This window comes from Thamnophis sirtalis, unplaced genomic scaffold (assembly GCF_051295495.1).
Source record: "Thamnophis sirtalis isolate CommonGarterSnake01/CBP01778 unplaced genomic scaffold, rThaSir2_p1.2 scaffold_3, whole genome shotgun sequence".
Classification (NCBI taxonomy): Eukaryota; Metazoa; Chordata; class Lepidosauria; order Squamata; family Natricidae; genus Thamnophis; species Thamnophis sirtalis.
The window spans coordinates 135,700,307-135,724,523 of NW_028261383.1; the positions used below are offsets into that span (position 1 = coordinate 135,700,307).

Genomic DNA, 24,217 nt, shown 5'->3' on the forward strand with positions numbered 1-24,217 from the left:
ATGCTGTTATAACACATTTCATTAAAGTTCGTGGAAATCCAGTTTGAGAAGCTCTTTTCCTGAAACGTTAAATCCTTCAGATAGTTTTTAGCAAAAGCAAGCCATTCTCCTCCACAACGCTTTCTGGAAGGCAGGGAAAGTAAACAGCATTTATAACAATTACACCACCATTGCCTGTCGCAGGGATAAGCTGCCCATATAAATCAGATCTAGTCTCTCCAACATGCAGGCAAGAAGCCTGAAACATTAATGACCAAGCTTCAGCCGGCAGCAGAATCTGGTGATCAGACCCCTGGTACCTATGACGGGGGTCTGAGCTGGGGACACTTACGCCTTGCCACTGCAGAGTATACTGTCTGGGAAGTAAGAGGGGAGGGGTTTTATCTGGGATAAGAAGCAATTGGGAGGACAATGCTTCAGAACACAAGAAGATGTATAAGTCTTAACACGGCCTTCCCCAATCTAGTACAGGTAGTCCTTGATTTACGACCACAATCGAGCCCAAAATTTCTGTTACTAAGCAAGACATTGTTTAAGTGAGTTTTGCCCCATTTTACGACGTTTCTCGCCACAGTTGTTCAGCAAATCCCTGCAGTTGTTAAGTTAGTAACATGGTTAAGTGAATCTGCCTTCCCCGTTCACTTTGCTTTTTCAGAAGGCCGCAAAAGGGGGATCACATGACCACAGGACACTGCAACCATCATAAATATGAAACAATTGCCAAGCACCTGAATTTTGATTGTGTGCCCATGGGGAATGCTACAACAGTCCTAAGTGTGAAAAGCAGTCATAAGTGGCACTTTTTTGAGTGTCGTTATAACTTTCAATAGTCACTAAGCGAATCATTGTAAGTCGAGGACTGCCTGTAATCTGAGTTTATGTTGTTAACAATTCAAAATACTGAGTCAGAATTCCAGTAATAGGAGTCCCTTCAAAAGTACCAGGAAGATTCTGTTTCAGAAAAAAAAAATCAGAACTAATGTATGGGGAATTAACATTCATTGATACACTTCAAAATAAAGAAGATAAAGAAGCAAGGCTGCTGTCTTCTGACAATGCATTCCTCTTATTATAGTGAGTTGCTGCTGCACTGTTATGCTACATGGATAGGGGATAGCAGAATCAATTTCCCTACTGTACAGTGGTGGGTTCCGGATCATGTTACAACCAGTATGGTGCAATGGGGCCCAGTGTCCACCACATGAACGTGTGCAATGCGCGCATGCATACTTACCGCCTGCGATGCTCCGCGACGCTCCAGTTGCTCGGCGGAACATCACGCAGGTGCCGTACACTCTGTGCATGTGCGCAGAAGCCCCGAAAAGCTCAAATACAGGTAAGGACGGCGGCCAGGTGGGTCCTGCGGAGCACCGTACCGGAACAGTACCCGGTGCCCCCGGCAGGCACCGGTACACCCGTACTAGGTTGTACTGGTTGTAACCCACCACTGCTACTGTGGCATTTACTCTCCTTTGTATCCTCAGTTATTTGCATCTATAAGAAGCTGATTAAAGAAAAGACTATCTATCCAGTGCGTATGGTTTTGTTGTTTAAGGGCTGTTCTGCCACAGCTTCAAGTAATGAAGTTGAATGTTTGCAAAGCCCTGAAGTTTATCTCTCCAAAGATATCTCCTTAACTTCCCTCCTGATGTTCCTTATTAGATGTAGCCCTAAATTGGGAATCACCCTAAGTGGACTTGGTGCTTCATCAGCGTTCTCCAAATGAAGATCTATGAGCCAATGATCTCTAGTGCAAAAGAAAATTAAAATAAAGAGAGCCAGTAGTAAAGTGTTGGCTGGGGTTGGCGGGGAAAGGGACATCTTGTGGCTTTTAGTGTGGAAACGTTCTGCAAAGACTCAAGATTTAGTGTGCCAATTTTCAGGACTCTCTGCCTTTCTGTCAAGGAGAAAGATATTTTTCCTTCTCCTGCAATTGGGAAAAGGAAATAATTGCTGTCAAATATTGGGAAAAAGCAGATCTATGGGCATCTCCTAACCTTACATTCATAAATCAGTTTCCACAAACTGGGGGAAAGGGTTCCAAATGTTAAAAACAGCCTTAAGAAACCAGTATTCCTGGGACCTCAGCCAGGCACAAAGTCTGAGGGGTTGCTTTCACTTCCACATTTCACCCTTAGCCTGGACCAGGGGTCAGCAGCCTTAAACACTCAAAGAGCCACAAAGGTCCTAATGGAAACACACACATCCCATTCAATTCTGGAGCTAACCAGAAGTCCGCTTCCCCCACCACAGAGTCTCCTCCTAGCATGGCATCCTTTTTCCTCTACCTGTCCTAACCGAAAGTCCTATCAATTGTGGAGATGACCGGTGACAGCGAGCCGCAGCAGAGACACATGCAGCTCCAGAGCCGCAGGTTGCTGGCCTGGGCCCAGCTCTTACAGAGCCTGCCTTAAAATCCCGCTCTCCTTTCCTGATCCAATTTTGCCATTTCTGCCACCCCAAAGCAGCCCCCTTCTCCAAAAGTTGATGGCAAATCAGGCAGCTAATAGGAAATTAATCAGGCAGCTGTGGTGTTGCTAATGGCCACGTCGTTAAAAAGAGATTCTTTACACGTTTTTAATTACAGCAATTAAATCAAGTCAATAAAATGTCTCTTCCCCCCCCATCCCAACCTCCGTTTTGTCATTAGTACTATTATTAAAGGTGCTATAAATTTCCTACCCACAAACAGCTGCGGCCATGAGGGGGCCCTGACCTCCATCCCTTCAGCGACAAGGTTGCCAGTTATATTGTGTGAGGAGAAGAAAGGCACCCCGCTGTAGGTACCCATGTCGGAAAACTATTTGGCCATTTTTAGGGGTGAGCGAGAGTGGGCATACAAGAAGCACGATTCACAACAAATGTCTACCAGCAGTAGAGGAGAATGCTCTGAATGTAGAAGAACAAGGCTTTGTTTTGCTGGGTCTTTCTGTAAAAGAGAGTTTGTTAACCACAGGTCAATGCCAGCGTAAAGTGTGTGAAACATTCATTTGTGTGGCTTTTGCTCTAAAGAATCTGGAGAGGCATCTTAATAACTGCGTTTTAAAGAAGTTTGTTCCCTCACTGCAGCTTTTTGGCCACTTCTTGCGATACGATTCTTTTTTCCCCAAGAAGCTATAGAAGGCATGTTTTATTGTGTCAGCTGTGAAGGGTGCTCATTCACATATATAAATTGCCACCTTTCAAAGAACACACATGCAGTGACTAAGAATGGTCCTGCCATATTACTGCCGTATATTTTTCAAGGAGAAAACTGTCATTTATATGGATACCCTTTCATACCTTGTACAAGACATGGATGTTTTGGCACTTAGCAGTCCATTGCCCCCATCAAAGCACTACACAAAGCCATTTGCCATATAAAGAAAAGGCTGAGCGATCTGTCGGGGTTCCAAGGGTAGGAATGTCCTGGGTGTTTGGGTTTTGTTAGCTGTGAAAAATTGGAACTTCAGGTTTTCTAGCCACTTTTGTCCCTTTCCTAAAAGAACATACAAAGGGCACCTTCTGGGGTATTCTTGCCTGGAATGGGGTGGGTAATTGGCAGCCCAGAAACTGCATGCAGCCCTAAGAGAAATATTATGGTGCCTCCCAATGCATCTTTTTTTTAACAATTCAAATGTAGTTGAATTAAGTTTTGCATCTATTTTATCTTTATATATATATTTGTGTGTGTGTGCGTGTGTGTGTGTTCCAGCATAACTCTGGAACGCCTCAAGCAATTTCAACCAAACTTGGTACACAAATAACTTACTCTCTGGAAAGAATTATTGTGGGTGTAAGACACCCCTAAAACCTCTCAGGGTGTGTGTTCTGTTAAGATACAGCCTGTTGTGCCTTAAAATGGCTTCTACTGTACTGCCGTAAAATGACTTCTACTGTGCAGCGCAGTGGAGTTGCCATGGTGATAGCTTCACAGTACTCCACAAGGGGGCTCCCTCTGGTAAGGGGGAAAATCCAACATTAGAAATTATGTTTGGTCCAGACATTTCCCCCCTATAAATAAATACCCAGGCAACTCCGGGTTATCGGCTAGTGTAAAATAAACAAGCCACTGCCCCCACTCCAAAGGCTAAAAATGTTGGGTTTGATTATGCCAATAACTTTCTACAGCGGCATTAGTGATTCTCTGAGAATAATCATGATAAAACTGAGGATCCAAAGAAAGACGGATAGTGAAATGTAAACTTTATTGAGTAATTTAGTACAGTTCTGACGCATCAGGATGCCTGGATTCAGGCAGACAACTAAAAACAAATTATGAGTAAGCTGCTGGATAGCGATGATCAGGTGCTTTCAGAATTGTTCAACATAATTTGTGCATGATTTAGGTGTTCCCCACTCTGAATTGTTGCCTGTTTGAACATTTTTCACACTTTGCAGCATCCCCATGGTCACGTGATTTACATTCGGATGCTTGGCAACTGACTCACATTTATCACTGGTGCAGGGTCCTGGGGTCATGTGATCTCCTTCTGACAAGCAAGGTCAATGGGGAAACCGCATTCACTTAACAACTGTGTTACAAATTTAACAACTGCAATTATTCACTTAACAAACATGGCAAGGAAAGTCGTATAAAACAGAGCAAAACTCACTTAACACATTTCTCAGTTTGCAACATAAATTTTGGACTCAATTGTGGTTGCACATTGAGGACTATCTGTACATAAATGCCGGCATGCTCAAAATGTGAAAGGTAGAACAGGTAGAATCTTAAGTGCTTTTAAATGCAGCATCTTATTATTTTCCACTTCTTCTTAGTTCCTTTACCAAGGTGGATATCATGGGGGTACACAAACGCACGCACACTTTAGGGCAGTGGCTTACCTCACGATATCATATCTTGGTGGTTCATACCTGTTTACTGCTGTTTTTCTCTCTACTCTCCCAACACGCACCTTGACCAGACATGGGAAGCTTTGAAGAAAAAGAGAAGCAGCAGAGTGTCTCCCATGGTGAAGCGGCCGTCATCCGTGCTCCCCGCATTGCCAGTTTCCCTCGTCCGCAGGTCACGTGGTTCCGCGATGGGCGCAAAATCCCTCCCAGCAGTCGCATGTGAGTAATGAACCAAAAAAAACCCCCCCACATTCTACAGTATGAAAAATATTGAGGTAAAAGATATTTCACAGGATGGCTGGATACCGCTCGCTTTTCTTTGGAGTAGAATCTTTCAAGGTGGTTAGCCAATATTGGTAATAGCCCTAGACAACATGGAGGCCTCTACACTTGAAAGACAGGAGAAGTGGTCCTGCAACAATAGCAATAGCACTTAGACTTATATACCACTTTACAGTGCTTTACAGACCTCTCTAAGCAATTTACAGAGATAGCATATTGCCCCCAACAATCTGAGTCCTCATTTTACCCACCTTGGAAGGATGGAAGGCTGAGTCAACCTTGAGCCTGATGAGATTTGAACTGCCAACTTGCAGGCAGCTGGCAGTCAGCAGAAGTAGCCTGCAGTACTGCACTCTTATCACTGTGTCACCACGGTTCAAATGCCACCTTTGGCAATTTTTAGAACTCTTTATACCTGATCTCACTTACCTTTCCACCTGGGAAGGTTGCCTTTCATCCCTTGCTAACCTACCCACCGGTTCCATTTGGGTGGCTTGGCTGAAACAGCCATAGCTTTCTATTTTCTTTAAATATACCACCAGACATTATTGTTCCAGATGATGACAAGTGATGATTCTTATATTCATACCCCAATGAGTGGGACTTTGACATGGAAGGTGACTACAGGTAGTCCTTGACTTACAACAGTTCATTTAGTGACTGTTCAAAGTTCAAACGGCACTGAAAAAAGTGACTTATCACTATTTTTCATACTTGCGACCGCTGAATCATCCCTGTGGCCGCATGATCAAAATTCATACTCTTGGCAAACAACTCATATTTATGACAGTTGCAGTGTTCCGGATGTCATGTATCCCCTTTTGGGAACTTCGGACAACAAAAGTCAATGGAGAAATCAGATTTACTGAACATCCGGGTTACTAATTTAACAACTGCAGGGACTCCCTTAACAACTGTGGCGAGAAAGGTCATAACATGGGGCAAAACTCATTTAACGTATGTTTCACTTAGCAACCTAAATTTTGGGCTCAATCATGGTTGTAAGTAGAGGACTGCCTGTATTTATATTGTTAATGGAAACAGTTTGTATCACCATTAGTATGTAAATGAACTCTACCCCCATTCTCCAAAGTCAATAAAAAAAGGAGAACAAAGTAGTGAATGTGGGCAAAAAAGAATAAATACTAAAGGTGTAATAACTTACTCATATATTGCATTTTAAACTCAGTGTTTCCCGCTCGGTATCCTTGCTCTCTTGGCAAGCACCGGAATGTCTTTCTCACCTCCTCCTCATTAGGTTGCTCTACCCAGCTGTTGTGTTTCTTCCAAGAACCCTGATGGTTATTGAAGGGACTTAATACTCTCACATCCAGAAACATCTACAGGGGGTCTAGAACCCGATGCTGAAATCTTGGTAGATGAAACATGAGGTGAGGGTGTGTGAGCAGTCTGATTATAGTTAGAAATACGATTTGGCTGGTAAACTAATCAAGGGGGGGGGAATACGATCTGGCAACATGTGCAGCAAATCAGACTATTGTAGACCAAGATGAAGTCCTCTAGTCACGAGATACATTTCTAAACGAGACCCAGAACATGGCCATTAAAAAAAGTAACCTTCATCCCCAATGGAAAGTCATGAGGCAGACCCATTAGCTGCCCTGTTTATCTGATGGCATCCTTGTCACGTCTAGTTTTAATGGAGAAAATGTGAGGGAAAGCAGCCGAATGTGCTCTTGTTAAACTAACATTAAAGATGTTTAACAGATGTCTTAGGCTCATCATTAAAATCTGGAGATAGACTTGATAAACTAATGGCTTTGTTTATCATGGAGAAAATGAATTTAAGCAAGAGAGCGGGGAGGGCGGGGAGAGTTGTAAGGAGGGGCATCTGCTCCTTCGTACAAGCTGTAATGTTTTGATTCAGGAAAGAAGGGGAGAGATTGCCAAGGCCCTCAACCTAGACATAAACATTCATAGTGAGATGCAGCAATACCCTAGCACCATGATGCCGAATCTATGGCAAGTGTGCCACAAGTGGTACGCACGAGTTATTGCCCCAGCTCAGTTCCACCGTGCATGTGTGTGCACCTCCCTCCTGTCAGCTGGTTTTGGGGTGTCTGCTGCACATGCGCAGGTGGCGGGGTGTGCGCAGGGAGGTCACGCAGGCATGCACAAGGGTCACATGCTCATGTGTTGTGGCGCATGCAGGAGGTTGCGCATGCATGCAGGGCATGGCAGATGCAGGGGGACACACGTGCATGGACGGGGCACACAGGGGGCATCATGCACGCATTGCATTATGGGTTTGTGTGTGCATGCTTTCAGCACGCGGCGACGAAGGTTAGCCATCACTGCCCTAGCAGCAACAATATTTTTTTAAAAGGGGAAGTTTTCCTAGCAGCTACCTAACTTTTTATATGCTCGCAGACATTACTCACGTAAAGGGTATGAAGGAAAAGGGTATGGAAGCCAGTAACACTAATCCACATATAAGGAAAATATGACATTGAGAAAATTGTACATTCGTTTACTGTATTCATTTCACAAAATGTGAATAATTATGCATCTTGGGCAGATAGAGAATAGAACTTTATTCTTATGAGCAGCATCTCTCCATACTTGTTCCATGGAATCCTTCACAGACTTCAATCAATCAATCAATCAATCAATCAATCACTCAGAATAGAGCTGGAAGGGATCTTGAAGGTCCAACCTTCTAGTCCAGTGTTTCTCAACCTTAACAACTTGAAGATGTCCGGACTTCAACTCCCAGAATTCCCCAGCCAGCATTCGCTGGCTGGGGAATTCTGGGAGTTGAAGTCCGGACATCTTCAAGTTGCCAAGGTTGAGAAACACTGTTCTAGTCCAACCACCTGCTCAAACAAGAGATCCGATACCATTTCAGGCAAGTGGCTCTGCAGTCTCTTCTTAAAAGCCTCCAGTGATGAAGCACCCACAATGTCTAAAGGCAAGCCGTTCCACTGGTTAATTATTCTCACTGTTAGGAAGCCTCTCCTTAATTCCAGGTTGTATCTCTCCTTGATTAGTTTCCATCCATGGTTTCTTGTCTTGCCTTCTGGTGTTTTGGAAAATAAGCTGACCCCCTCTTCTTTGTGGCAGCCCCTCAAATACTGGAACACTGCTCTCATGTCACCCCTAGTTCTTCTTTTCTCTAGACTAAGCCCTGCAACCGTTCTTCATATGCTTATCCATTGGCCCCTGAGATTGCTCAGTTCTCTCACATAGGCTATTCCTAGCAGTGTATAAGTGTATTATACCCATTTCCAGTGGGTTCCTTTCTCCGAGGAGTTTCTTAGAATGCTCATTAGAGCAGCCAGTATGAACGTGGACCCTACTTCACTGTAGTGAAAGGAGTGCTGAGTTGCCTGGCACAGAGCAACTAGTGTGAATGGAATGTAGAAAAGAACTATATAAAATTGCCTCCATAAGCTATGAGAATGCCTCATTAAGACATTCTCAAGGCAAAACATCAGAAAGATTGCTGTTGTAATTCTGGACTAATTTGTTTATAAGCTATGTCTCCCAAACACAATAAAAGCTGATTCATTTTTAAAATGTTGCTGATGGAAACGTGCTTCTTTCTTTGTGGCTGCGGAATCGTTCACCAAAATAGCAGCTCTGCAATTAACACTTTGACTCCGTCTTCACCTACCTTGATATCATGTTTTGTGTGATCTACCCAACTATCTTTCAGGAGCCAAAGTGAAAGCTCCAATTACAGATATATGCAAAAATGTTTCTTTGTAATCTCTACTAGTCAGGCAAGTACATCTTAGCTCTATCTCTCGTGCATGTGTAATGGGAGAATGATCCTGAGTTTCCCCCACATAGTAGAAATAGTACTTTTATTACTATTGGTAGTGGTTTCAAGACATTGAAGAAATGAAGAATATAGAATAACTTACAATTAATGACATATTTCTCCAGGGGTATGAGAATTCCAAGAGGCAATTCAGTGAGTGATATTGGGTGGTTCTGAATGTGTGAACACTTAGATCGTGGTTATCACAGTCTTGGAAGAGTGCAATGTATTGTTTCCCACCCAAAATTACTTCCTAACGAGAAGTAGAAACAAGAAATATGTGATCAGATCTTCTCAACATTGCCAACTGAGTGTGTCTGAATAAGCAATTTGTATCTAGTGAATTTAGAACTTTGCATACATTACTTGGTTCATAGAGAGCTCTCAATTACTTGAGAGCGATATACAGTATATAGACAGATAAATGACCACATCCTATATTCCACAGCTTATTTTTATGAAGGCACAATGCTCAGCATATTTACTTCCATATAGTTTCAAAACAATATACAAGCAGAGTTCTTAATTAGCTGAACTCCCTTAATATTTCCCCACTGGGATTCATCTGACTCCCACCCTGACTGCATTAAAAAAAAAACCGTGAAAACATGGCTTTTCCCAAAAGGCCTTAGTTTAGAGAGAGCAATGGGCCCTGGATATTTTAAAATTTAGATTGGTTGTTTTCTTCCAAACATTTTGAGGTTTTTAATTTGTATTTTATTATTGCTTTTACTGTATGCCACCCAGAGTCTGTTAGAGTTGGATAGCCTTATGAATGCAAATATATCAATACATTTCTGAAAAAATAAATTAGTTTTAGTGTTGTGATCCCCTGCCACAGCTTTTCCCACAATTAACAACATCCAGATTTTGGATTTCATGATGAAAGGGAGATCCGAACAAGCACTTTCTTAAATCTATTTTGAAGATACTCTTGCATTAGCACACATAATTATTATCTTGCTTGCCATCGTTAATCTTTTATGTAGTTTTGTTGCATTTGTCGTTTGCATGATTTTTTTTTTTTGCTATTATCGTATTCCCATATTTGTAAGCTGTTTAAAAGACTCTATTTGGAAACAATAGATTAAACCATAAGTTCACATGATAAAGTTACAACTGATTTAATTCTCTGGCATTAATTCATTGTTTGCTTACTCTTGTCAGAAGCATCACAGTTAAAATAAGTCTTACTATATGACATACAAATTAAAATATAAAATACAAAATGAAAATATGTACAAAGTAAAGAGACCTTGCCCAGAAACTAGCAAATTGTATCCTATTGCACTGGCATGAGGTCCTCATGTGTAGGTGTAAATATTCATTCATTTATAATAATGGACCCTCAAAACTAGTTCATATTACTTACTAAAGTATTTAAATGTGGCATATTATGTTCACTGCAAATATTTTATTGTTTGCTCATAATTTCCATCCTCTTTTCTTACTGCCTTGTAACTTTGTGTTTAAATAATACACTAGCATTTTAGTGTTAATAGTAGTAAACAGTAGTAATAACAGGAAAAGCAGATAAGATTTTGCAATAGCTCAGAACAGGAAGGGATGCGCTGGCTCAGTGCTAAGATGCTGAACGTTGATCTGAAAGGTCGGCGGTTCGATCCCTGGTGCCACATAACAGAGTGAGCTCCTGTTACTTGTCCCAGCTTCTGCCAATCTAACAGTTCAAAAGCATGTAAAAATGCAAGTAGAAAAATAGGAACCACTTTGGTGGGAAGGTAACAGCATTCTGTGCACCTTCGGCATTTGGTCATGCCAGCCACATAACCACGGAGACGCCTTCAAACAGCACTGGGTCTTCGGCTTTGAAACAGAGATGAGCACCACCCCCTAGAGTCAGAAACACCTAGCACATATGTGTGAGGGGAACCTTTACCTTTAATTTAAGAACAGGAACATTAAGAAAAGGAGATGGGGTGGGGCTAATTCTAGATCCACAAGATCAAGCCTTAAGAACAAATGCATACAAAGCTCGAATTGGGAAGACAGCAGCAGATAGCAAATGCCACCTCTGCAAAGAATCTGAAGAAACGGTGAAATATGTAGTTAGTTGCTGCAAGAAGATGACAGAGTAACAGCATGACAAAGTAGGAACAATGATGCATTGGAATATTTGCAAGAAATGCCGTTTGTCCGCAAACAAGAACAGGTGTGACCACAAAGCAGACAAAGTAATAGAAAATGAAGAAGTTAAAGTGCTCTGGGATTTTAGAATTCAAACAGGTGAACAACTGCCAAATAACATCTCAGATTTAACAACTGTTGATAAAAAAAACAAAAATGTCCAGGCAGTACTTGGAGACAGCTGAATAGAAGAGAAAGAATTGGCCAACTCTTTACTATGACGCTGTGGACTGTGGTCGCTTGGAGGTATTTGCGGTATTCCACCTTTATTACCTATGTTAGCTGGCTCCCCCAGTTCATTTTTATGGACCTGGCCTGTTGGACTCCTAGTTTTATATCTTTGTTCCCGGACTATGACCACTATTACGACCATCACCGGCCATTACCATTACCATCTCAGGAACTTTATTTTAGTATCTCCCTTATATTTCGCCGGCCTTGACTGGCCTATTGTGCCTCGTTCCATGTACTTACGTTTCTACGTAAGGATCTACTCACCTAGCTTTAACATCTTTTTAATATCTGCGCAATTTCTCTTGTATGTAGTGTGAATGTGTGTGACTGTGAGTGAATGATCCCACCTTTTTAACTTAATGTAATCCCTTTGTTCATATTATATTGTTGTAACTTTTTAAATTTCTTGTGGGGGTTTGAGTGAGCGAGCGCTTGGGTGTGTATGTGAGGATTGGGATTGGAACCGGGTTCCCCCACACTGAGTGCTCTGCAGAAGTGTTGGGGGGATCTGGGCCATTCCCAATCTCAGGATGATTGATTCGAAGGGCCTGCCGGGGAATGCGAGGGCTACGGGGGTGGGTGGAGGGACCACGGATATGGGAGTGGGCCGGAACATTATGGTCTTAACAGGGAGGGGCAGATATGGCGGGGACTTTAGGGCTAGCCATTACCGGGGAAGGAGGGTTCGCTACATCACAGAGATCCCTCCTTCCGGCCCTATTAGTCCCACTCCAAGGCCAGATGGCGTGAGTAATCAGGACCCTGGTCTCAGGCTGCTGTCGCTAAATGCCAGGTCTGTAGTTCACAAGGCTCCCCTCATCCGTGACCTAATTTTAGACGAGGGGGCAGACCTGGCATGTATTACTGAAACTTGGCTGGGCCCGGAGGGAGGAGTCCCCCTCACTGAGATGTGCCCAGGGGGTTTTCAGGTGCTTCATCAGCTGCGACCCCAGAGAAGGGGTGGGGGTGTGGCTATTGTTATCCGATAGTCTCTAGCTCCTCGTAGGATCCCTGCTCCGGAGCTTGTCGGGTGTGAGTCCTTGCTGGTGAAGTTGGACCTCGCGGGTCAAGTGGGCTTGTTGTTAATGTACCTGCCTCCCAACAGCGTTGCAACAGCCCTCCCCTCACTCCTCGAGTCAGTAGCCGAGCTGGCAATTGAGTTCCCCAGGCTTATGGCTCAGCATCTAACGAACAGAGAGCTAACAGTCATTCTGGCTCCCTCTTATGGCTGATTGAGGAAAACAGCAACCAATCACATTTTACAGTATGATTTAAAGAAACAGGTACAGGATTGCTATATGATTTATATATTGCCAACCCAACCGTTAGATTATATTCCTAACAGACATTGCAAAGAAACTGGAACTAGAATGTTTGGAGGGTCTCTTCAGTTTGTGTTTAGCATAGAGCTAAGGCAATAAATCTGGAATAATCACATATGTAACAAACTTGTGCAGGTTCTAGCAAGGGGCAGGAGAAGTGAGAACTGACTTCATCTCATACAAACACACAAATATCGTAAGGAGAGTATTTATTCAATTCCATTTAAAAAATTAACTTCCTGGGGGCGCAAATGTACACATCTTTTATTTGTACAGATAGTAGAAACGCCCATATTCTTTAAAAAAATATATCCAAAAGAATATTTTTTCCACTTTAGAGTCAACACTTACCCCGGTGCTAAGTTTCTCTCACATACACAAACACACGGCTGTGAAAACACGTGTGTAACCTCTATTATACAAGGAATGATCTGAGTGATTTTCCATTTGTGAAGGCAGTTTTGAAGAGTTCTTTCATAGCAAATATAATGGTAAAATATATTGTAATTCCCCTCCCCCAGAAGATTTTATAGTTCCAGAAGATTAGATCATTCTTCAAAAAGAAAAAGAAAACTATTAATCTATGAACATCCAACCTGTTCTCTCTCTCGAGTGTATAGCTACCAAGATAATTTAAAGACAGGCAAAGGAAATGGGAAATATATTTTAATTGCTTTTCATTCAAGGTGAAAGCAGTTTCACTATTTTGCAAATGTTTAGTTTATGCATTGCAGTCAGCTAATCTTCAGAAACCAACTGTAAGTTTCATATATGGTGTATGTATGTGTGAATACACACATACACACACATACATACACACACAGTGTAGTAACTGACAGCCTAATTGAGAAGGATGCTCATGTGTGTGTGTGAGAGAGAGAGAGAGAGAAAGAGATGACTTCAGTATCATCATTAGTATAGCTAGTCCTTGATTTACAACAGTTTATTTAATGATGGTTCAAAGTCACAAGTTGGGGAAAAATTATTTACAACCTGTCCTCAAACTTAACAGCCATTGCACAACCCCCATGGTCAACTGATCGCAATTCAGGCACTTGGCAACCAGCTCACATTTACAACTGGTTGCAGTCACATGACTGCATGATTTTGTACAATCACATGACCCCCCTCCCTTGTGATTGTAAGCCGCCCTGAGTCCCCTCAGGGAAAAGGGCGGCCTATAAATTTTAATAAATGACAAATAAATGACAAATGACTTTTCCAGCCATTTTCCAACACGCAACATCAATTATGGAAGCCAGATTGAGTTAAAATCTGCTTGGTTCACTCAATGACCACAATAAAAATAGTCATAAAATAGGATCCAGTTACATTATTATTCACTTAACAACCACATGGCTTAATGATTTAAATGCCAATCCCAATGGTGGTCATAAGTCAAGGATCTGTACTCTGTTATCCTAATGTTGTGACATTTTATATGTTTATGTGGCAAAAATGCATACCACAAATCATTCTCCAGATGCTATTTCCCTCATTGTTCCCATTTCTCCATAGGTAACTTATATAGCAGCCTTTTAATTATTGTGTTTTATGTGCACCTACTTAATTGTAAATGTTCCAATCTAGTGGTCTTATAGGTTGTTACAGGTGGGAGGGAGGGAGTTTAAAGTTGTGTAAGTGATTATATACATTTTCTTTGCAATGTGTTTCGATATCAGATTAGAGAACGGCAATTAGAGAAAGGAGGATATATTTTCCAAATCTCGCCCCCCTCCCAAGCCATTTTTCAATGCATATCTATGCTGCTCTGAACAATCATATAATATTTATTTGAAATGTTCATTATTTCATATCTGCAGATGTGTGCAGCTATGCATGCAATTTCCAGGCTTAAAACAAATGCCAACTTGAAATAGCAGCATGATTTCCTGTTTCTTCTGTAATTTCAGTTTCTATCCTATGGTTTATGGCATATGTTTCAAGTAGAAACTCTAATGATTAAAAAACAGGTGATCCTTCCAACTTAGCTTAGTTTTTTCCACAGTTTCAACACTATATATTGATTGGGGCATGACGTACAATTTCATTATAGCAAAATACTGCACATTTAATAACTTGAATCCACAAAGGAACAAATATGTATATATCTCTGTGTGTGTGTGTGTGTCCCTCTCTCGTATAGATAGATAGATAGATAGATAGATAGATAGATAGATAGATAGATAGATAGATAGATAGATAGATAGATAGATAGATATGTGTTCTGACCCCCCTTCTCCGTCCAGGAGCGAAAGCCAAAAGCCACGTAACTAAAAAGGTTTCTTTTAATCAGGCAAGACTCTCGTTGGCTGCAAGCCAAAATAAACAAATAGATAAGCTCTCTGGCAACAATTACTATGAACCTAGGCAATTCAAATAAGCTTCTCACAGCAAACCACTTATCCAAGTTGGTTTCTCTGAATCATGAACGTGAACGAGAACGTTGACTCCTGCAACCAGGGTGTGGCACAAACAGTCTCTCTTATACTCAGGAGAGGATCTTAATCAGCATCAACTGCTTGTAATCACCTCCTGTAGTTACTCCGTTGTTCTTTATGACGAGTAGCCCTGCGCCTGCATGCATCCTGAAACAACTCCCAAATGTTTTCCTGAACATTCCCTTTGATCCAATGCTCTGCCGCCACCTGGTGGCCGACCAGTCTCTTCTCGCCCTGCTTGGAGTCGACACCCTGGCCAGGGTGCTCCACCTCCTCCAAGGCCGACTCATAAGACCCCTCGCTGTCGGAGTCTGGCGGCAGCTCCAAAGGCTCATGCCGGGCCACAACAGATATGGATGGATGTAGATGATAGATATAGATAGGATGGATGGATGGATGGATGGATGGATGGATGGATGGATGGATGGATGGATGGATGGAAGGAAAGACAGACAGACAGACAGACAGACAGACAGACAGACAGACAGACAGACAGACAGACAGACAGACAGATAAGTTGGTAGGTTGGTAGGTAGATAGTATTTGAACTCGCTATTTTGGTGAACTTCCTGAAAGGAAGACGGGGGAAAGAAGAAAGAGGTAAGGAGAGGAGGATGGAAAGGAGAGAAAGAGGAGGAGAGAGGGTAGGAAGGGGAAGAGGAAGAGCAGGAGTAGGAGAAAGGTACGGGAAGAAGGAAGGGGAAGGAGAGGAGGAAGGAAGGAAGTAGAGAGGGTGGAAAGAAAGAGGTAAGGAGAGGAGGATGGAAAGGAGAGAAAGAGGAGGAGAGAGGGTAGGAAGGGGAAGAGGAAGAGCAGGAGTAGGAGAAAGGTACAGGAAGAAGGAAGGGGAAGGAGAGGAGGAAGGAAGGAAGTAGAGAGGGTGGAAAGAAAGAGGTAAGGAGAGGAGGATGGAAAGGAGAGAAAGAGGAGGAGAGAGGGTAGGAAGGGGAAGAGGAAGAGCAGGAGTAGGAGAAAGGTACAGGAAGAAGGAAGGGAAAGGAGAGGAGGAAGGAAGGAAGTAGAGAAGGGAGTGAAGGAGAAAAGAAAGGGAAAATAAGGTGGTGTTACAACAGGAGGAAGGGATGGTAAACAAAGGAACCCAAACTGTATATTATAACCTATTAAATGAAATAATCAATGTATAAGAATGATAAATGTTAAAACACCTGTAACCAAACAACATGCTGTATGTGATGATGGGTTTTTGTGTGTGTGTGTGTGTTTTTTTTCATTGTTGTGTGTATGTGTTGTCTACGTAATAAAAAAAAATATTTTTTTTAAAAAAGTATTTGAACTCGACAACATAGCATGCCTGTACTTCAGAAGCAAAACGTACCCATCTTGATCCTATAATCAAGTAATTCTGTGGTAGATTACTTTATTCCAGTAATGCCCTTTTGTTTATTTTTGATGGTGAAAAAATAAAAGCCAATACAGAACCAAAAAGTTTGCTTCCTGGAATGCCTGGGGAAAACACTGATTTGTATACCTTTCAGAAATTGGACCAAGGAGTCAATAAGTACATAGTCAGTAAAAGAGACCGATTGGAGTCACTTTTATCTGAATGTGGAAAGACGTGAAAGCCAACAGCTTCCTAAAGAAACAACCCAAATTCAGCATTCCACAGTGGATTGTAATGCAATATGAGATGACTGAGTCAAGGCTGACTCAGCCTACCATCCTTCTGAGGTTGGTAAAATGAGGACCCAGGTTGTTGGGGGCAATATGCTGACTCTGTAAACAGCTTAGAGAGGGCTGTAAAAGCACTATGAAGCGGTATAGAAGTCTAAGTGCAAAGTGCTATATTCTCTGCTGAAAACTTTTAAATCAGATGTATCTTCCTAGGCTAGTTATTACAAGTAAAAGATTGAGAGCTCACATAAGGATGAACAGGAAAGTGCAAACACTTTTAACAACATAACTTAGAACCGTTTATCCCTGATAACAGGAAAGTGCTAAATCTACTTTTTTTCTCCATCCAGAGCCATCACGCTGGAGAACACACTGGTGATCTTGTCAACAGTAGCCCCTGATGCTGGAAGGTACTATGTGCAAGCTGTAAATGACAAGAATGGAGACAATAAAACCAGCCAGCCCATCATGCTCACTGTGGAGAGTAAGTGATATTTTGGGGTGAAAAGTGGGGAAAGGGCTTTTGGATTTCAGCTGACTGGTTCTCTGAAAAGGTTCATCTGTCTTTTTAGCAGCAGTCTGGTAGATATCAATTCAGTTGATGCAGGAGAAAAATCATGGACCTGCTCCATGTGTGCCAATGCTTCTTTGCAGTGGGAGAGCAAACTATAACATCGAGCTATTTATCAACATTTGCGGTGGAACACATATAACAGTGTTATTGTTATTGCCTTAAAAACCAACATCATTCATCCCGGCTAGACCCATATTATCTGTCTGTCTGTCTGTGTGTCTGTCTGTCTGTCTACCTATCTAAACGTATGTGTGTTCCAGCATAACTCTGGAATGCCTCGAGCAATTTCAACCAAACTTGGTACACAGATGTCCCTTGGTGTGTGTGTTCTATTAAGATACAGCCTGTTGTGCCTTAAAATGGCTTCTACTGCCGTAAAATGGCTTCTATTGTACAGTGCACTGGAGTTGCCATGATAACGGCTTCACAGTACTCCACAAGGGGGCTCCTCTGGTAAGGGGGAAAATCCAACATTAGAAATTACATTTGCTCCGGACATTTCCCCCCTATAAATAAATACCCGGGCAATACCGGATTATCAGCTAGTTTTCTATATGAAGCAGCTAGTAGGTCATGCTCGGGCCCATTCAAGTGAAGCTAGGACTTTAATTTACTTTAGCATGCTTGTGAATGTTGTCACAATCTGCTGATAGAGAAATACAACTTTTCCAGATGGGGGGACAGCTGAGTGATCGAGATATCAGCTTCTGAGTATTATAGATGAAGGTCCTGTCCTTCCCAGGAAGAATCAGAGAGAGTTTGACAGTCCTGCACCTTGCAGAGACCACATTGATGCACACAACACAAAGCTACAAAGGAATTGGCAACCTTGAGTGGTTGGCCATCTTTTAAGTGATCCTGGTGAAAATTGTGTTGCGGAAGAGAGATGGCTGGAGACAGCTTTGTCTTCTTCCCCAACACAGTCAGTTCCCAACAGCTGGCTAAACAATTATTTGAGGAGCTGTTGGAGAAGAAACCTTATGCAGAGTCTTTCCTCCATGTTTTGTTTTGTTTTTAAACTGTCATAGGTGATGGGCAGAGTGTGTTGGAAAGCAACAGAAGTCAGAGCACCAAAGAGGTCATTGCATTGACAATAAATCCTCAAAGCAAATATGAGGGCTGCATGATTGATGGACTATACCTTGCTGCGACATGTCCTAGAACTTTGAGACGCTTCCTGCATTTGACGGTGCAATTGTTCGTTGTCATTGTGCTTTCTGCAAGAAGCGAAAATGTGTATAAAATTGCAGCCCGGATCCCTTGTCATTTGAAAGATCTGGAAGGGCCGCCCGAATAAATGCCAGCCACACTGTTTCAAGAGGCCAGCACAGTGGGAATTACTTTAAACCTAAGTGCTGCAGCTAAGTGGGAGGAGGGCTGAAGTTTATGCCTTGCTTATTTCCTGGTGAACCAATGGTCCCTAAAGCTCAGTTTTGTCACCATTGTCTCTTGCACCTGGCTTCTCTGATGCTTCTGCTGGCTTGAGCCCAGATTTAATTTGCAGTAAATCTCTGGCAAAGCGGCTGGTGCTGACTAAACATTTCTACGGGGCTCTGAATTTATTTAGACACTAGGGGCCATAATATGTACGAGAGCTAGGAGGCTTTCATTACATCACCCGCTTAGGCCCCCATTCCTATCCCTGCATCGGCTTTCTTGGTAGCAGAGGGCTTGACTGCAGAACAGAGCCTGGGAATCTGCATGGCTATCGTCTCTGTAAGGTCTCTGAAGGGAATTCTCCCAGGACGTGTGAATCCTCTTTCCCCCTGGATGCTGTTTATTTCACAGCTGTTTTATGTCTCCCAGATTTGACTTTATATCCCTTTTCCCCTCTTTGCCCCATTAATTTGAAGAGCTGTACCTCAGAGTGCAATAAACACCATAGTGCATGCCTTTATGGATTCAGCTATATCAGCAACTTGCAATTGTAGTCAAGAACTGGAGGAGCAGGGGTTGCGGGGAGTTACCACAGCAATTATTTTATTTTATGCACTTACCCTGTTGCAGCTTCTCTTGCTGCTGCCTTCTCTCTTCCCCTCCTTTCCTTTCCAATGCCAATTGTCGGTGCCCAGCTACAGATCACAGCAGGTGGCAGGATTTAGCAGAAGGTTATGGGGAAGGTAGGTATGGAATCTTAATGTTGTTTTCAAAGATTTCGGCTCTCCAAGCTGCATGGTGGAAGTGAACGTCCTGCCCTGCAAGACACCCTCAGCTTGCTGACTTTGATGGGAGAGCTTGCCTGTGCTCCATCACTTAAGCGAATGGGCAAACCGGTCTCCAACAAAGTCTGATGCCTTCTCCTTGCCCCCTCCTGGAAGTGCCACTCTCACTCACACATTTCAGGTGTTTAATGTGACTCAAAAGCGGCATGCAGAACAGTCAGCACCCTTCAGCGGCACTTGAAACGCGAGAAGTCATATCGCCTTCTGCTGCATGCTTTCTGCTTCTTTGCAGTTTTATTCTTCTGAATGGGAGTTTTAAGAAGGGAAATAGGATCTCTCTGCTCACCATCAGGAAGGAAAAGTCAGAACAGGGCAGCAAAACAGGAGAAGAAAAAAGAGAAGAAGTAGAGATAATTGGGTAAATGAGATACAGGGTTTGTAGCTGGTGTTTCTTGTCTCTATTAAGTGTACGTTGCTACAGTGGCTCAATGGGTGAGCAGTCTTGGACCATGTAACTATCATCTAAGAAAGAAGGTTGGGTCAAAAGAGAGAAATAAATAGTAATCAGGTAGAACAAGATAAGCTTCTTAAGCAGTGCAGTTCAATCTGCAGTGATTTCTGTTTGCACAGTCAAACCACATCCTGTTTCAACCAGCCTTAAGGAAAAAGCTTGGTGGAACATTACTTCCCTTCTCTCCTGTGAGATTTCACCTGTCATTCCCTACATACTGCAAACCAATCTTTCTAAATGATCTTTCCAAATGCATTCCCACTTGATATCTTCCCAATATGTTATAGCAAGAGCCATGGTGGGGCAGTGGTTAGAATGCAGTAATGCAGTTCGATTCCAGGCTCAAGGCTGACTCAGCCTTCCATCCTGCCAAGGTCCGTAAAATAAGGACCCAGATTTTTGGGAACAATATGCTGACATTTGTAAACCACATAGAGAGGGCTGTAAAGCATTATGTGGCAGTACATACCGTATTTTTCTGAGTATACAACACTCCGAAGTATAACACGCACCTAGCTTTTGGGGAGGAAAACAATAAAAAAAATCTGCCTCTGCCTCCAAGCAACTTGCCTCCTTGCAGCAAATAGCGTGTTTCAATTTCAGCATAGCCTGATTAGCACAAACAGCTGGTTGCCAGTTGGATCGGCCTCCCAACAATCGGCTGTTTCAGGCTGCAGGGATTGCCATAGCCTATTGCCGCCTCCGCATGTCCCATTTTCAGCCCCCGCACATCCCAATTTCAGCCTCTGCATGCCCCATTTTCCACCTGTTCCGGGCAGCGGGGATCATAATGGGCAGAAAATGGGGCACGTAGAGGCCAAAAACAGGGCACACAGAGGTGGCAATGGCCAATGGCAATCCTTGCAGCCTAAAACAGCTGATGGTCGGGAGGCTGATCCAACCGGCAATCAGCTGCTTGTGCTAATCCAGCTGTGCTAAAACTGAAACAGGCTATTTGCTGTTTGCTGCAAAGAGGCAAATTGCTGGGAGGCAGAGGCCAAAGGGTGGGGGCTGGCAGGTGGGTGGGACTACATTTGGTGTATAAGATGGACCCAAATTTTCACCCTCTTTTGGGGGGGAGTGTGTCTTATATTCCAAAAAATATGGTAAGTGTAGTGCTATTGCTAGCTACAACCTCTGGAAGTCAAGTTGTGGGAAGTTGGAAGAAGTTCAATTAGAATAGAATTGCAACCAATAATAGTATCTATTTTCTGAGCTCCCACCTAATCAATGCACAGGTATACACTTGGACATTTCACGGTAAATCTTGGATGCATCGGACATTCCTGCAAGATGGCTGCAAGAATATTTGGGACAGACAGAATCAAAGCTTGTAGGAGGACTAGTTGATGGTGCTACATGTCACACAGTCATGAAAAGAAGAATGTTAGGAATATACAACAGCGGTGGTGTGGCATGGTGCTGAATCTGGAAACCTTATAGGTAGACTAGCTATGTGAGATGGAAATGTTCAGGAGGAGTGGTAAAGCTTTTCTATACAATGAAAATCAGTTCCAAAATATGAATTAAGAAGTATATATAATGAGCATTTTTCATATATAAACAGTGAATGTTTCTGTGTAACAAATGAACTACTAACCGGTACACCGTCCCATTTTTTTTCACAGATGTAGGCGGTCCAGCTGACCCCATTGCTCCAACCATCATCATTCCACCACGCAACACTAGCGTAATCTCTGGTACTTCTGAAGTGACTCTGGAGTGTGTGGCCAATGCTAGGTAAGTCTGTCTGACTCCTATGCTCTGTGACTTGTGATTCCGAATTCCAGTGAGGGCACCTCTGTATGCCCCATGTGCCAAGGCATGAAAACAGGCCATTAACTGCTTCTCAAGGACGTGAATGTTCTCCCAGCCCACTGCAAATTCAGCCTCCACCTACCTATTATTGCTCCACTCCAAATAGGATATTTCCCAACTTCTGCCAGGAATATTGTACCAAGGAATCATTCTGCAACAAATCATCCCAAGATAAATTTGGAGATGGAGCCTCATCTTGCCCCAGTTTGCCCCATGAGGCTATTGTTGGCCCACACTCCACATGATGGCAGGACACAGTCTTTCATGACCATTGGTGAGAATCGAGTTTCTCGTTGTGCCAAAAGGTTTCTCTCCCACTTTTCTTACCAACCCGTTGAAAGGGGTCTATCCTCACAAGCATCTCTGCTAAACAGGCCACTCATCAAACTGCACATCATCTGGAAGAAGGGCGGGATTCCAGTATCCAGTGGCATCAGTGATTACAACCGGCGGTTGACCATCCTTAATCCCTCCCTAAGCGACAGTGGCTACTATGAGTGTGAAGCTGTGTTGCGCAGTAGCAGCGTACCCTCTGTGGTTCGAGGAGCTTATCTCTCTGTGCTGGGTAAGAAGGAGCATCTTTGTTTAGTTTCTTTTCCTAAAAGGACTACTCACCAATTGGGCAACCACATCAGTTCAGCTGCTGCCGTGGTCTTTTGCTTCAGCGCTGTGGTCGTCAGCCACTCAAAGCATTTCCCTAACCACCGAGGGCCACTTTTCCATCTACAATGTGACATTAGTCATTCCTTAAAGTCATATCCCTTTCCAACTCAGAGTCAAGTGACGATCCTGTTTTTATCACCTTACATTATCCTATGTCCGATAACATGTTAGACATTGCATTTCAAATGATTTTAAAATGATGGTTTGACATAAAGGACATTGCATTTGGATAGTGCAAAATCAAGACAGGATGTATCAGTTTTACTACCCTTGCAGATTTGAGCCTAAAGATTCATTGGCATCATGTCCACCCAGTAACTCTAAGCATAATTCTATACTTCCCTCTAACATTAGCTTGACTTGATGCAGTTGTCTTCTTATCTCCATTTTAGAACTAAGGACAAGCTACTTTTGGGTTTTTCTCATCCAATCTGGAAGCAATATTTCCCATCTTCTCCCAATTCATGTTTTCCTCTGCACACAATATTTGGCAATATGGTGGTGGCTGAACTGGTTACGTGGCAGGGGCTGAGATCTGCTCAACTCCTACTAGCCACTTTTAGCTAATATAGGCATGCCCCTTCCTCTCCTGCATTGTGTGAGGGGGTTCACCAACAAATGCGCGCTAATCAAAAGCGCGCCGACGAAACCGTGTCGAGAAAACCGCGAGTTCGAAATCGCGCCGACGAATGAGCGCAGAAGCGTGCCGACCACAGCGCGCCGACAAAAGCGTGCCTTCAACAAACAAGTAATAACAACCGAATAACCCTAACCCTAAATCTAAACCTAACACTAAACCTAACACTAAACCTAACACTAAACCTAACACTAAACAGAACCCTGAATCTAACCCTTACCTTAACTGAAATCGCACTTTTGTGGGCGTGTGTATGATGCGGTTTTCTCGCCGTGGTTTCGTTGGCACGCTTTTGACATGTGCGCATTTGTCGGGTCATGGTGTGAGGGCAACCTCTACAACTTTCTTATAACTTGCTGACTTGAGCCAGTACTATCCTAATGTACAACCTATGAAGTCATACTAGATAAGTGATGGCTAACTTTTTGTTGTCACGTGCCGAAAGCGCCTGCCCACCCACCCACACCCATAATGCAATGCGTGCATGTGACTCCTGTGTGTCCCACCCCTGCGCATGCACACATGACCCCCCCTGTGTGCCCCACCACTGCGCATCCTTTTGCAACCCATCCTGCATGCACCCAACCCCCCTTGCCCATTTTTGGCTTCTAGGTTGGTGCAAGCGTGTGGCCCCCCCATATTGGGCCTGGAAAGCCTCCACCAACCTGGAAGCCAAAACAGGGTGTGGGGGTGCCGTGCAAGGCCCCAAAATGCAATGCAAGCGCCCCTGTGCATGCCCCCTGTCCACCACGTGTGCGCATCTCCTGCGTGTGCTCCCACCCCCACGCATGCATGCATGGCCCTCCCTCGTGCATGCGCAGCAGAGACCTGCAGAGCAGCTGTCTGGCAGGAGGCATGCATGCATGCACGGTGGAGCTGGCCTGGGGCAACAGTTGGTGGGCCCGCAGAGAGAGTTCTGCATTCTACCTGTGGCACACAGGCCATAGGTTCACCCTCATGGTCCTAGATCACTTACATATATCCAAGCTTTAGAATCCTACAATGAAGTGGCATAAAAGTCCTGATATACAGTAGCTCTGAATATTTTCCTAATATCCTCCTTGTCTCACAGGATTTACTTCTTAATTTGTGCCTATCATACAATTCCAGCTTCTATTGATCAATACTTCCAGATCTCATGCTGGCAGGTTGCAAGGATGTTTTCCTTTGTAG

At 43.2% G+C, this 24,217-nt stretch overlaps 1 protein-coding gene across 2 annotated transcripts in view; it reads left to right on the plus strand.

The window, feature by feature from the left end:
- Positions 1–24,217, plus strand: part of SDK2 (sidekick cell adhesion molecule 2) — a 451,341-nt gene that overhangs the window by 335,100 nt on the left and 92,024 nt on the right. For both annotated transcript variants that reach the window (XM_087710186.1, XM_087710187.1), the window contains exons 4-7: positions 4,908–5,055; positions 17,030–17,163; positions 21,555–21,666; positions 22,119–22,309. In XM_087710186.1, the coding sequence (XP_087566312.1) occupies positions 4,908–5,055; positions 17,030–17,163; positions 21,555–21,666; positions 22,119–22,309 (585 nt within the window). The remainder of the gene's footprint in view (positions 1–4,907; positions 5,056–17,029; positions 17,164–21,554; positions 21,667–22,118; positions 22,310–24,217) is intronic.